Source organism: Nyctereutes procyonoides, unplaced genomic scaffold (genome assembly GCF_905146905.1).
Source record: "Nyctereutes procyonoides isolate TBG_1078 unplaced genomic scaffold, NYPRO_anot_genome, whole genome shotgun sequence".
NCBI lineage: Eukaryota > Metazoa > Chordata > Mammalia > Carnivora > Canidae > Nyctereutes > Nyctereutes procyonoides.
In genome coordinates, this window is record NW_026575033.1 from 12,213,625 (window position 1) to 12,227,152 (window position 13,528).

General features: G+C 40.9%; 2 protein-coding genes across 9 annotated transcripts in view; one reads left to right on the forward strand and one right to left on the reverse strand.

The window, feature by feature from the left end:
• Positions 1 to 13,528, forward strand: part of FRY (FRY microtubule binding protein) — a 428,026-nt gene that overhangs the window by 325,751 nt on the left and 88,747 nt on the right. For all 8 annotated transcript variants that reach the window (XM_055317436.1, XM_055317438.1, XM_055317431.1 and 5 more), the window contains 4 exons: positions 4,730 to 4,829; positions 5,110 to 5,281; positions 11,815 to 12,071; positions 12,555 to 12,701. In XM_055317436.1, coding sequence (XP_055173411.1) covers positions 4,730 to 4,829; positions 5,110 to 5,281; positions 11,815 to 12,071; positions 12,555 to 12,701 — 676 coding nt within the window. The remainder of the gene's footprint in view (positions 1 to 4,729; positions 4,830 to 5,109; positions 5,282 to 11,814; positions 12,072 to 12,554; positions 12,702 to 13,528) is intronic.
• Positions 2,816 to 13,528, reverse strand: part of ZAR1L (zygote arrest 1 like) — a 134,321-nt gene continuing 123,608 nt past the window's right edge. Inside the window, exons 3-4 of the mRNA XM_055317444.1 lie at positions 4,838 to 4,906; positions 2,816 to 2,883 (exon numbers count right to left, since the gene is read on the reverse strand). Of these exons, the coding sequence (XP_055173419.1) occupies positions 2,881 to 2,883; positions 4,838 to 4,906 (72 nt within the window). The 3' untranslated portion in view covers positions 2,816 to 2,880. The remainder of the gene's footprint in view (positions 2,884 to 4,837; positions 4,907 to 13,528) is intronic.

Sequence of the window (13,528 nt, forward strand, 5' to 3'; positions counted from 1 at the left end):
AGGTCTTCCTCTAATCAAGCTATGTGCTCCTGAGCAAGTTTCTCTAAACACTTACTCATCTGTAAAATGAGAACGATAGTACAATTACATTAAGGATTAAATTAAACCCATCTTTCCTTTTAATACGGTACAGGCTAACCTCAGGAATTGCAACCATGTACAAAAATGCATGCAAGTTGTTTACTATTGTATTTTAAAACAGTGAAAAACAACCTAAAGTCCATTAATAGGTGAATGAGTAAATAAATTACAGCATTTCTAAACAAACCCTTAAAAATGGATCTGTATATCGAAGCATGAAAGATATCTGTGAAATATAAATCCAATATCTTGACCTAAGGCCTAGCCCATAGTAGGCACTCTGTAACACTCTTATTATTTAATAGCTATTAGAAGCAAGTATGATGTAATCCCCTCTGTCAACTAATGAAATCTGTTTCTCTCCAGAAGACCTCAAAGTTATCCTGAGCTTTGTCATTTCATATTCTACATAAGCCAGAGCTAGTGGTTACTTCCAAATTCTTCAAACTCTCCTCTCTTCTAGGCTAAAAAAACAAACAAACAAAAAAAAAACAAAAACAAACAAAAAAAACAAACAAAAACGTTGTTTTTTTTTTTGCTTGTTTTCTGAATTGTATCTGCCTTTCCTACTTATTTTACAATTTGATTTTTATTCCGAATGATCACAGCTGTCTTTATGTTTTACCCTTCCACTGCCTGCGTTGGATCATCTAATACTAGATGGCATAAGACTTTGTTTCTAAGCCTATTTTAAACATCTAAGTACAGATGTTTATTTGTACTCCTTCACTCATTTGAGATCTTTCTGATTTTTCACTTCTCTGGGTTTCTTTCATTTTCTGTATCTCTGTTGTTATTTCTTTCAGTATTGTTCTCCGTCAAGTTCATAGCTCAGTCCTAAGCAGTTAATTGAATGTCCTAATTACATAGTCAAGTGCATGGTCCTGCATAGGAAGGAGACTTTGTCTTCCTTTTTCCTGCCTTTAAATCCCCAATGATCCAGCATTATTTTCCAATGTTGCTTTTCTTTCTTCATGTTTTTATTTAAATTCCAATCAGTGCTCTTTTAAATAAAAATGTATATGTGTTAAATTCCCATGTTAGAGGGGTGCCTGAGTGGCTCAGTAGGTTAAGCATCTGCCTTCAGCTCAAGTGATGATCTCAGGGTCCTGGGATGGAGCCTTACATAGGGCTCCCTGCTCAGTGGGGAGTCTTCTCCCTCTCCCTTTGATCCTCTGCCTGTTCATGTGTGTGTTCTCTCTCTGTGTGTGTGTCTCTCTCTCTCAAATAAATAAATAAAATATTTCAACAACCACAAAAAAATCTCCATGTTAGAGACAGCAACATAGAGAAGATATCACTGCCACTGTGGGGCTCATGGAGCATCCTTTCTACTTTCCCAGTCCGTTCCAGCTACTTCAGCTTGTTAGAACTCCAAATTAGACTGGCTATGCAATATGCTACTGCGGACTTTCCTGAAGGCTGATAGTACTGTGGATAAGTTAATTCTTTAGAGTCTGACTTACCCAAAATGCAGTCTAGGCTCCATTATTTACATGAACTTGGGCAAGTACTTAACGTCTCTAAGCCTTTAAGCTTGTTGTGAAGATAAAATAACAAATCTGGGTAAAAGCCTTGGCAGAGTAACCAGCACAAAGTAGGCAGGGCATAACATAAATGTTATCCATCATTTCTTCATTATCCTCACCACTAGCATGTAGGAGGCTTTCCCTAATTTCTCATCTGACAAATCAACCTCATGCTTTTTTATTCATTTAAAAATAAAAGTTCTAGGAAAGTAATCATTTTGGAGCACAGTATAGCCATTTTGGAAGGCAATATGGTAAGATCTACCATAATTTTAAATGTGCCCTTTGGCCCTACATGACCTCTTCTAGAAATCCCTTCCAAAGAAGTACTTGCACATTTGGTGTTACGACAGTGAAAAACGAAGTGCCTGGGTGGCTCAGGCAGTTAAGCATCTGCCTTTGGCTCACTTCATGACCCTAGAGTCCGGGGATCAAGCCCTACCCTGGACTCCCTGCTCAGTGAGGAGTCTGCTTCTCCTTCTGCCCCTCACCCCACTCATACTCTCTATCTCTCAAACAAATAATAAAATCTTTTAAAAAACATCAACAGTGAAAGACATTGTAACAGTGAAATGAAAATAACCTTTAAATGTCTGATACTGCAGGTCAAAAGCTGGATTCCTCAGGAAACAGACTCTGGGATGGAGATTTGAGTGCTGGACATTAATTAGGGGTGCCTTTGAGATCAGTATCTGTGGGACAGGGAAGGAAGTAGGACTGGGCAGAGGAAAAGAGACCTCAACCTGTCCCAGGGGCTGCTGCTGGCTATAGGCATGACCTTGACCTAGGCCAGTTTCTTTGGCTGATGGCAATTCCCAGGGAGGGATTCATCCAGAGATCTCAGCCTTCAACACTAGTTGGAGGATTGAGTGCCTCAGTCTTGAAAGAGGGATTCAAATAGCACATCACAGCATCTACAACAAGATTGGTTATTTATGATATGACCATACTATGGAATGCTATGCAGCTGTTAAGAAACACTGGGGGTAAGCCTCATTCACTGAAAAAGCTAATCTCCACATAATACACATAGAGAGTATAATTACCTTTATATTGACAGTCCTGTGTAATGGGGAGGTGTACTTATTTATATACATACTTAGAGAAAGGTGGATGCCTCTAATGGTTGAGGGAGAGAAAGGAAGTAGGCATTTCCATAATTTATACACTTACCTACAGCCAGCACCAACTTGCCAGCACCATCTCTAGAATAGATCTTCTGGTTCTATGTGTTGCTTGGCTCTACTTTTTAAGAAGTTGTATTCATGTATTACTAGTAAGATAAAAAATTAAATTTGATTAATATAAAAAATAAGTGAAAACCATCATTTGTTATATATTTAACCAATGCTAACTATTGTCTCTTATTAAACTTACTGTAAGATGGACATAGATTCATAACAGTATTATGCCTTTCTAAAAGGGTGATTGTTCTAACAAAACAGAACTTGTTAGACAATTGTAATTATATTATAGAATCAAAAAAGGAACCCACAAGAAAACAATTTTTTCTTTTTTTCCTTTTTTTTAAATTTATTTATTCATGAGACACACACACACAGAGAGAGAGAGAGAGAGAGGCAGAGGGAGAAGCAGGCTCCATGCAGGGAGCCCGACGCGGGACTCGATCCCGGGTCGCCAGGATCAGGCCCTGGGCTAAAGGCGGCACTAAACTCCTGAGCCACCCAAGCTGCCCGAAAACAATTTTTTTCCACCTCCAACCCATCTTCTGCTTTCTGAAGTTTGCCTCAAAATAAATAGCAGTCACTCACTACTATGGACCATTCCCTAATTGTTTATCTCACCAAAAGTTTTCTATTTATGACCTTTCTTCCACTGTAAGAAAAAACATACAGTTAAGAAACAGAAATCATCTTTAAGGAGTATTATTAGCAAGAAAAGGAAATGAATTTAAGCTCCACATTCCATTTGATTACTCCTAGTCGCCACATAACCTATTTGCAGTGCTCCATTCTCCCCAGCTTCCATCCCATGCATTCAGTCACTTACCAAACCCTGCCAATTTTATCTCCTTAGTGTTTTTCAGATCTTATCCTCTCCTTTCTGTCTCTACCATTCCTGCCCTAATTCAAACCCTCATCAGCTCCCCTTTGGAGTATTAGAACAGCTCCCAATATTGAACCCCCCACAAATCCCTTCTCCACAGAGCATTCACAGTGCTTCTTCAAAAATGATGTCATTCCCTTACTCCTCTGATCTCCTTAAGTTTTAGGATGAAGTCCTTAAGCTGGTTATCTTCTGAACCCACCTATCACCCTAGTCCCATCTTTTGTTCCTTTACTAATTCTTTCATTCAGTCGGCTACACAGATATAATTTCTTTTACAGAGGAATCTTGCTGTTTCACTCTTGTAATCTTTCAAAAGGCAGTTGTCTCTGCCTAGAACACTCCCCCATGTTACCCTTTGCATGGCCTGGCCAATGTCTCCTGGTTCTGCAAATCTCAGTTTACTTCTGGTTCTGTGAATCTCAGTTTACGTCTTTCGCCCTTGTAAACCTACCCTAACACCAAGGTGGTGTAGGTGTCCCTTATCGGGATTCTGTAGCCTGCTGTAGCTACTCTCATCCTAACTAGACTGCATAGATTACTTTCCTAACTATACAGTAAGTCTCTATCAGGGGAAGACACCAGCCTTACTAACTTAGTGTCATCAGTACTGTGCAACTGTTTCTGGTATGTGTGTGTTTGTGCTTGCTACATTTAGATGGATTGAATGAAAATATTAAATCAGTGAGCTACTGCAAAATGTAGACATATTTTCTTCCGTTATTTCCATTTTTATTTGGTTTTCATTAAAAACTATTTACATTAGATAGATTTTTGTGTGCTTATTTAGCCCAGTGCAACAATATTCAGTGTTAAATGAAAGTAGAGCTATTTCTATTCTTCTCAAAAAAAAAAAAAAAAGAAAAAGAAACAGCAAAAGAATGAGGGGTGCAGTGCAATGACCAAATGGGCATGAAAATGTCATCAGTAAGTGTGACTGAGGTCGTTCACCATCTAGAATTTTGAGAGGTAATGATTTATCAAGACTACTAATCAGGCTGTCTCATAAACTATACTGTTTGTTTTTTGTGTTTTTTTGTTTTTTGTTTTAGGAACTATCCTTTCGACATAGTGACGCTGTTAAACCTTGTTCTGTTCAAGGCCTCTGACACCAACAGAGAAATTTATGAAATCTCCATGCAGCTCATGCAGGCACGTACCATTGACTTACACAGAAACTTCAGAGAAAGGGTGGTCGATACTCGGATTGTTGCTTCTTCCTGTATATCCTTGGGTGGGGAGATAGAGGAGTGAGAAAACCGTTACATAATCTTCTATAAACACAGGAACTAACTGATGCTTTACTTTTAATACTAATTAAAATATGCATTCATTAATTTGGTTACTACGAAACTTGATGAAACATAAATCCTCCTGAGACAGCTAGCTGATGTTTTTTCATATCATTTCTCACTCTCCTACCTCTCTCTAGATCCTTGAAGCAAAGCTTTTCGTATACTCAAAGAAAATAGCTGAACAGAGACCGGGCAGTATTCTCTATGGAACACATGGCCCACTGCCACCGCTCTACAGTGTGTCCCTAGCCCTCCTGTCGTGTGAACTGGCCAGGATGTACCCCGAGCTCACCCTCCCACTCTTCTCAGGTACCATGCAATGTCATGTGTGATCATTTCTGCACTAAGTCGTCTTCCCTTTGTTTTGTTTTATTTTATCTTATTTTATTTTTTTACAAGAGAAGAAATCAACATTTTTACTTATTTACTTTTCAGTAAGCTTAAATCCTTGAGGGGTACAGCATCATGTAGGTTTTGTGTCCAAGGGCCTTCACAGGAAGGTTGCTTCAGAATTTGGCTTGAACCATGCAGCTGTTTGCATGAGCAAGAGTTAGCTTTCCCAAGGTTACTCTGGTTTTGTTCTTTTTGCCTCTAGGAATCATTGTGTTGTTCTTTGTTTTGTACGCATAAGAGTATCTCTTGCCTAAATAAAATTTAGTTTCATCTCAAGCATAAACCTCTTCAATCATAAGAAGAGCTGTGTGTTCCTTCTGGTTCCAGAGACCCCTATTATAGCTAGCAAAAATGGAAAATGGCCTTGGACCACAGCCTTCCAGATATACTTGTTATTTTAGGTCCTGTTACCAGCAGGCTCCCACAGGCTTCAAGAAGGTAGAAAGAGAATGGGGAGACCAGGATCTTCCTTTTCCAAGTCTAGGATCATTTTAGAGTCAAAATTATTAATGCTAAATTTATAGATCACAGTTGCTTTGGACTGATTACATTTATGTGTAAAAGTAAATTCTGGAATATACTTAAATATAAAAAATGTGTCTATTTAAAATAGCATAACTTTATCTAAAATAAACACAGGACAAATGCAAAGATGTTTAGATTAGTCCTAGTCCTTCTACATACCTTATGTGTGTAAAATTTCCCAAATAAATTAAATATGCATGATATAACTTCTAATTCATGAAATTGCTGCAAGTTGTTTTTGGTGGTGATGGTGATGGTGTTTTGTACCTTGTATGTTGCTGCATACATAGGTTGTTGAGAGTTTCCATTTTTAGTACATTTTTAGAAGTAGTCTTTGTGAGTAATTTTTGTGAAAATCCACTTTTAAAGAATCACATTTGTCAACTAACTTCCTGCCTAAGGAACACCTTGCCAAAGGTTGCTTTTTGTCTCCCTACTTGGTCCTCTTTTTCCATCTATGTTACCAGGGCCTTAGTCCAGATCTTCATAAGTCACCTCACACACCCTTGTCCCAACATCCTCTGCCTGCAGTCCTCAATACTGCAATCCACCCACTACACAAAACCAAATATGCACAGCACTTCTCTGCTCAAACTTCTCTGCCCAGCTGTCCTAAAAATAACTGCTGATAATAACAGCTTCCATCCATTGAGTGGTATATACTAGGCATTTTATGTATACTTCATTTATCATTTGATATCTACAACCCCATCTGGTAGTAGATAGAAATGAGGTTCTGGGCTTAACATCCTGGATTCATCCCTGGCCCAGCTATTGGCTGGCTGTTTGACCTTGGACAAGTCATGGAACCTCTTATATTCCATTTCTTAATCTGTAGTAGTAACTACCTCAGAGGGTGCAAGGATTAAAATAAGCTGATAAACGCAAGCAATTACCTTAGTTCTGGCATGGAATTACCACCACCACCACGACCATCATGACTATAATCATCCTTCTTATTTTACAGATGAGATACGAAGGCTTAGTGACATTAAATAATAGGAACTCCTTCACCAATTTAAAAACAAACAAACAAGGAAACAAAAACATACACAAAAACAAAAAACTCCTCTTCCAAACTTGCTTTCTGCTATTTCATCAAAGAACCTCTACTTTCACCTCAATTGATCTTTTTTTTTAATTTTTTTGTATTTATGATAGTCACACAGAGAGAGAGAGAGGCAGAGACATAGGTAGAGGGAGAAGCAGGCTCCATGCACCGGGAGCCCGATGTAGGATTCGATCCCAGGTCTCCAGGATTGCGCCCTGGGCCAAAGGCAGGCGCTAAACCGCTGCGCCACCCAGGGATCCCTCAATTGATCTTTTATAAGCTAGGCCCTTTTGTCAGTCCTTGCTTCTGTGCATGCCCTTCCCTTTGCCAGAAATGGCCCTTCTCTCCTTCCTAACTCCAGTCTTTCTTAACACCTAACTGAAAATCTGGGGCACCAGGGTGGTTCAGTCAGTTAAGCATCTGGCTCTTGATTTCAGTTCAGGTCATGATCCTAGGGTCATGAGATCAAGCCCCACATTGGGCTCTGCACTCAGTGGAGAGTCTGCTTCAGATTCTCTCTTTCTCCCTCTCCCTCTGTGCCTTCCACCATTAAGATAAATCTTTAAAAAAAAAAAAAAAAAAAAAAAGGGCAGCCCGGGTGGCTCAGTGGTTTAGCGCCACCGTCAGCCCAGGGTGTGATCCTGGATACCCGGGATCGAGTCCCACATCAGACTCCCTGCATGGAGCCCGCTTCTCCCTCTGCCTGTGTCTTTGCCTCTCTCTCTCTCTCTCTCTCTCTCTCTCTCTTTCTCTCTGTGTGTGTGTGTGTGTCTTTCATGAATAAGTAATAAAATCTTTAAAAAAAAAAAAAAGACCTTAATCTTAAAAAAAAAAAGACCTAATTGAAAATCTGTTTCTACTATGAACACCTCTCCATCTATCTGGAAAAGAATTAGTCACATCATTGCCTCATGCCTGAAACAGTGGAGGAACTCCAGAAAAGCCTTCTTGATAAACTAGTTCTCTTCTTGGAAAACTAAAATGTATTTTTATTCACATCAACTAAGATTTGAATGCCACCTATATGCCAGTCACTGGGTCCTGGGAGCACAAACATGAATAAAACATCTGTCTCCCATCAATGGGTCATAATCTAGTGATAAAAAAAAGATGTGCAACCATATGGTTATGATACAGAGCAACAAATGCAATAAAAAGCATATTCTGTGTATGGGATAGAAGATGAGGGGATAATCAATTAGTGGGCCAGGAATATCAGGCAAGACTTTCCAGAAAAGTTAGTGCCTGAGCTGCAGTTGGAAAGAGGAGTAGAAATTTGCAAAGCAGACAAGTAATTTACATTACAGTAGGCAAGTAGATAGGTATTACAGACCAAGGAAATAGCTTGTGGGTTGACTTAGAGGTATAAAATAACATGCTGCATTTGAGAGATTATGTACTGGTCAGTTTGACTACTACAACATGCAGGGATAAGGGAAAGTTAGAGATGGTCGGTCATGGGCAGACAAATGGAAGTCAAATCTTGGAAGGCTTAGCATTGTGCCCTAAGTAGTTTGTAGGACGGTGATCTCTAGGTGCTTCTTGAAATCTCCAGAGCTCCGGGAACAGGGAGGGTGTCCAACAAACTGGGTTCTGAAAGCCACTGAATAGTTTCAAACAAGAGAGGGGGGACAAGATTGGAATGCATTTTAGAAAGACTGACTGTATGTGAAGGATGGATAAAAGAACATCCAGTCTAAAGAGGGAAGATCAGAGATGCTTGGCTGGCTCAGTTGGTTAAGCATCTGCCTTTGGCTCAGGTCATGATCCCAAGGTCCTGGGATCAAGCCCCGCATCAGGCTCCCTGCTCAGTGAGGAGCCTGCATCTCCTTCTCCCTCTGCCTACCACTCCCCCTGCTTGTGCTCTCTCTCTCTCTCTCTCTCTCTCTCTCTCTCTGCCAAATAAATGAATAAAATCTTTAAAAAAATAAAAAAAATTTAAAAAGAGAGATCAGTTGAGAAACAATGACAGTGCTCCACGGAGGAAATTATGAGGCTTGTAGGAGTAAAAAGAGGAGACCAGAGTCAAGGGCTACCATGCAGGGTATAGAGAAGGGAGTCCCTGGTATGATATCTGGGAGGTATTAGGTGATAACCCCACCTCAAGAGCCAATCCGGTGAGAAGGGGAGGCTAAGGACAAAGCAGAGATCATGAGCTCAGCTTGGGATATTGAGTGTAGGTGTTATAGAGATTTTCTAGCTCTTGTTTTCACTGGTTTTCCCACTAAAAACCCTGTGATGAGATTTTTTTTTTTTATTGCCTGTAACTTCAGATGAGTTAATTCCTTGTAAATAGCCAGGTGAGTTGCACAGGCCCCTCCCAGAGGAGCCAGAAAATGGACAGAGCAGCCCACTGACATCTTCTCTCTCTCTCTCTCTCTCTTTTTTTTTTTTTAATTTGTTTCTGGAGGAGTGCATGGGGGTTGTTTGCCTGCCTGTGGCATTTTTTTCCTCATTTCCCTTCAGAAAGACTTCTACAATCCTGGCCCTGATCTAGGTGCCTGGGATGCTTCAGACAGATATCCCCCCCACCCACTCTCACACAGCTGGACCTTAGATCTGACAGTCAAGGTGTAATAAACATCATAAATAAGCAAATCATATGATATGTTAGAAAGTAATCATTGCTTCAGAAAAGCACTACAGGGACACCTGGGTGGCTCAGCATTTGAGCGTCTGCCTTCAGCCCAGGGCATGATCCTGGAGTCCCTGAATTGAGGCCCACATCAGGCTCCCTGCATGGAGCCTGCTTCTCCCTCTGCCTGTGTCTCCGCCTCTCTCTCTCTCTCTCTCTGTGTGTCTCTCATGAGTGAATGAATAAAATCTTTTAAAAAAATTAACAACAAAAAAGAACAAAAAGGGACTACAGGTTTTTATGCCACTGCTAAAAGATGTATTTTTAATAGTGGTTGCCCCTCTGATTGGAAGGATTTATTCCCCTCCAAATTCCCGATCCTTGCTAGCAGACTTAAGATAGTTCTTCTGCCATAAAGTGCCCTGAATCCCTATGACCAGAAGTCCTTTTCTTCCACCGAACTTCTACATCACTGTTTGTTCCTTTCTGTCTCCTTTGTCACTTTCTACCTTGCCCCAGGCTTACCTGTCAACATAACTTGCTCAGAGCTTCCTTCTCAGGGATGCGAACTGAACCTTGAGTCCTTACTGGCTCCATAGTGCCTGGCACAATGGCTTGCACCCAGAAAAGTCCCCGTATGTCAAATACATAAATGTCCTATGATCTGATTATGTGTCAGGAAAGTTCATGATAGCAGTTATCACATCCATCAAGTATAGAAATTAAGTGAGTTTTGAGATTTTGAGCTATGGGGAACATCACAGCTTAACACTGATTATTGTAGCACAGCATTAAATATATTCATAGTCTTAAAAAAAATTGTAATTTTAGGAAAAGGGCCAAGTCAATTAAGGCTACTGTTTCAGGGATCTAGTGGATTATCTTGGTGTAATTCCTGGCATCTGTGTTGTTCTATTGTTTAGCAGCCAAGAGCCCTCCAAACGAGATTACATGCCACACTGGATAATAACAAGTGCATCAGACCATGCTTTCAAATTTCCCTTAGGATAAAACCGTTTCTTCTCTAGATGTTAGAAATAAAAGATTACAAGCAGCTTGGAACATATAGGTAATGCTGTGCTTTTATTTCTATAGAAAGCTTATTCAGATCATAAAATTAAATGCTGCTGGCAGTGAAACAATGCAGAAATGCTATCAGAGAGAATAATGGTGACTGAATGTCCCGTTTTACCCTTTTAATTCATTTATTTCATAAAATGAAGTGCAGCATTGAGCATGCACCTCCACATAGTTGACGGTTTTCTTTTTTTTTTTTAATTTTTATTTATTTATGATAGGCACACAGTGAGAGAGAGAGAGAGGCAGAGACACAGGCAGAGGGAGAAGCAGGCTCCATGCACCGGGAGCCCGACGTGGGATTCGATCCCGGGTCTCCAGGATCGCGCCCTGGGCCAAAGGCAGGCACCAAACCACTGCGCCACCCAGGGATCCCTAGTTGACGGTTTTCAAGTAGATACCATGAACATGAGTCCACACACTGGTCTGTTCTTCCTGGAGTTTCACTTCTGTTTTACATCTAAGAGTTTGTGGAGGACATCTGCTAAAACATTGGTATAGCAGAAAGATAATAGTCATTGTTACAATAGTCCTAACCGCTGTTTATGAAGAGCCTACTGGATAACCAGCACTGTGCTGACAATATAATATACCATATAAAGGATGCCTGGGTGGCTCAGTGGTTGAGCGTCTGCCTTTGGGTCAGGTCGTGATCCCAGGGTCTTGGGATTGAGTCCCATATCAGGCTCCTCTCAGGGAGCCTGCTTCTCCCTCTGCCTCTCTCTGGGTGTCTCTCATGAATAAATAAATAAAATCTTTAATAATAATAATAATAATATACCTTGTGATTCTATCTCTTAATCCTCACAGAAGCCCAACTAGTCCCACTCCACAGATGAGAAAACTGAGGAATAAAGAGGTTAGGTAACTAACACAGATTTCATGCAGCTGGTATGTGGAGGACCTGGGATCTAATCCCATATCCTTCTGATTCCCAGCCCCTTGTTCTGGGCCCTGTGCTGCACCTCTCCCATAGCCTTGAACCTCACCCCACTTTTACCAAGCCCCATGCTTTCCCCACTGTGCCCTCTGACGTCCCTCCCCAGGGTGCCAGATGCAAGATGCTTGAGGACAAGCCTCAGTTTTAAGATTTTGAGGCCTTGAGGAGCTGCTGTATATGAAAATGCTTTATAAACTGATGTCACTGTTTGATCTATGTTAATATCTTAGTTTATCTTGATGAGGTAACATAGGGCTCTGTGTTACTGCCATTCGCTTTAGAAGTCAGCCAGCGATTCCCCACCACACATCCGAATGGGCGTCAGATCATGCTCACCTATCTGCTGCCCTGGCTGCACAACATTGAGCTGGTGGACAGCAGGCTCCTCCTCCCAGGGTCAAGCCCCAGCAGCCCAGAGGATGACGTCAAGGATCGGGAAGGAGAAGCCACCACTTCACATGGGCTGCGAGGGAGTGGCTGGGGCTCCCCTGAAGCTACGTCACTGGTCCTGAACAACCTCATGTACATGACAGCCAAGGTAAGCTCAGAGAATACGTGCCTCACTGACATGGATCTGTCAGCCAGGAAAACCTCTGGGTTAACCAAACCCTGTGCTGCCAACTCAGGATGAATAGCACTGACCATTAAAAAATCGCATGACAAGGGCATGGGCCATGGTGATGGTTACACCACAATGTGAATTCACTTAATACCACTGAACTGTATGCTTAAAATGGCAAACTTTATGTTATGTGTACTTTACCATGATTTTTAAAGGTAATAATGAAAAGAAAAATGAGAACCCTAACATATTAAAAATCATGAGAATAAGCACATACGTTACTGATTGGTGCATTATAAATCACTGAAAATTGGCCTCTTTCTGAGGATTGGCCAAGTCTACTCCTTCTTAGGATTTTGAGATAGCAATGACCCTTATAACAAGTTTTAATCAAACATTTTGCATCCTGACATTTTCCCCACATGCTTCCTGGGCCAATGTTTATCTCATTTGTTCTAGTACGGAGATGAAGTTCCTGGCCCCGAAATGGAAAATGCTTGGAATGCGTTAGCCAACAACGAGAAATGGAGCAACAACCTGAGGATCACCTTGCAGTTCCTGATCAGCCTGTGTGGAGTTAGCAGTGACACGCTCCTCTTGCCCTACGTAAGTGTGCCTCAGACTTCAGGAGTCGGTGCTCCTGTCAGTTGTATTTGCAACAAGTCACAATATGCTCTTGGCACTGAGGAAAATGGAGATGTCAAATTTTGTCCATCACCCTAATCTCCTGTGAGCTTACCTAGATATTACATAAAAAGTTTCCTTCTGCCCTCTGGGAAGCAGGCTGCAGTGTCCTGTGACACCTCTGTCATCATCTTTCTAAGCCTTTGGATGCAGAAACTTATTATGAATTAAGGGGTAGATATTTTCCTAACAGTTACTAAAAGCTGCCTTCTGTAAACAGTAGACCCAATATGTAAGGGAAACTCAGCAAAACATTGTATTATGGCTCATAAGAATGTTTCATGGTTACATCTTGATGCTCTTAAAACAAAATAAAAATGGAGAGTATCCAAGTGTTTCTCTTCACATGTAAGTGGTAGGAGAGAAATAAGAGAGAAATCTTCCTGAGATATATGATATTTAGTGTTTGTCTTTAAAGCTAATATGATCAAGGCACCTGGCTGGCTCAGTGTTTGAGCGTCTGCCTTCTGCTCAGGTTTTGATCCTGGGGTCCTGGGATCAAGTCCCACATTAGGCTCCCCTCAAGGAACCTACTTCTCCCTCTGCCTATGTCTCTGCTTCTCTCTGCATGTCTCTCATGAATAAATAAATGAAATCTTTAAAATAAAATAAAGGCGATATGATCAATGAGACAACAGCATTTTTTTAAACCCTAACTCAATTGGCATTTGTGTGCTGTTTGATCTTCCAAGAGACTTTCTGCCTTCCTGCCTCTTTGAACCACCTAAGCCCTACTGCAGATTCCCTGC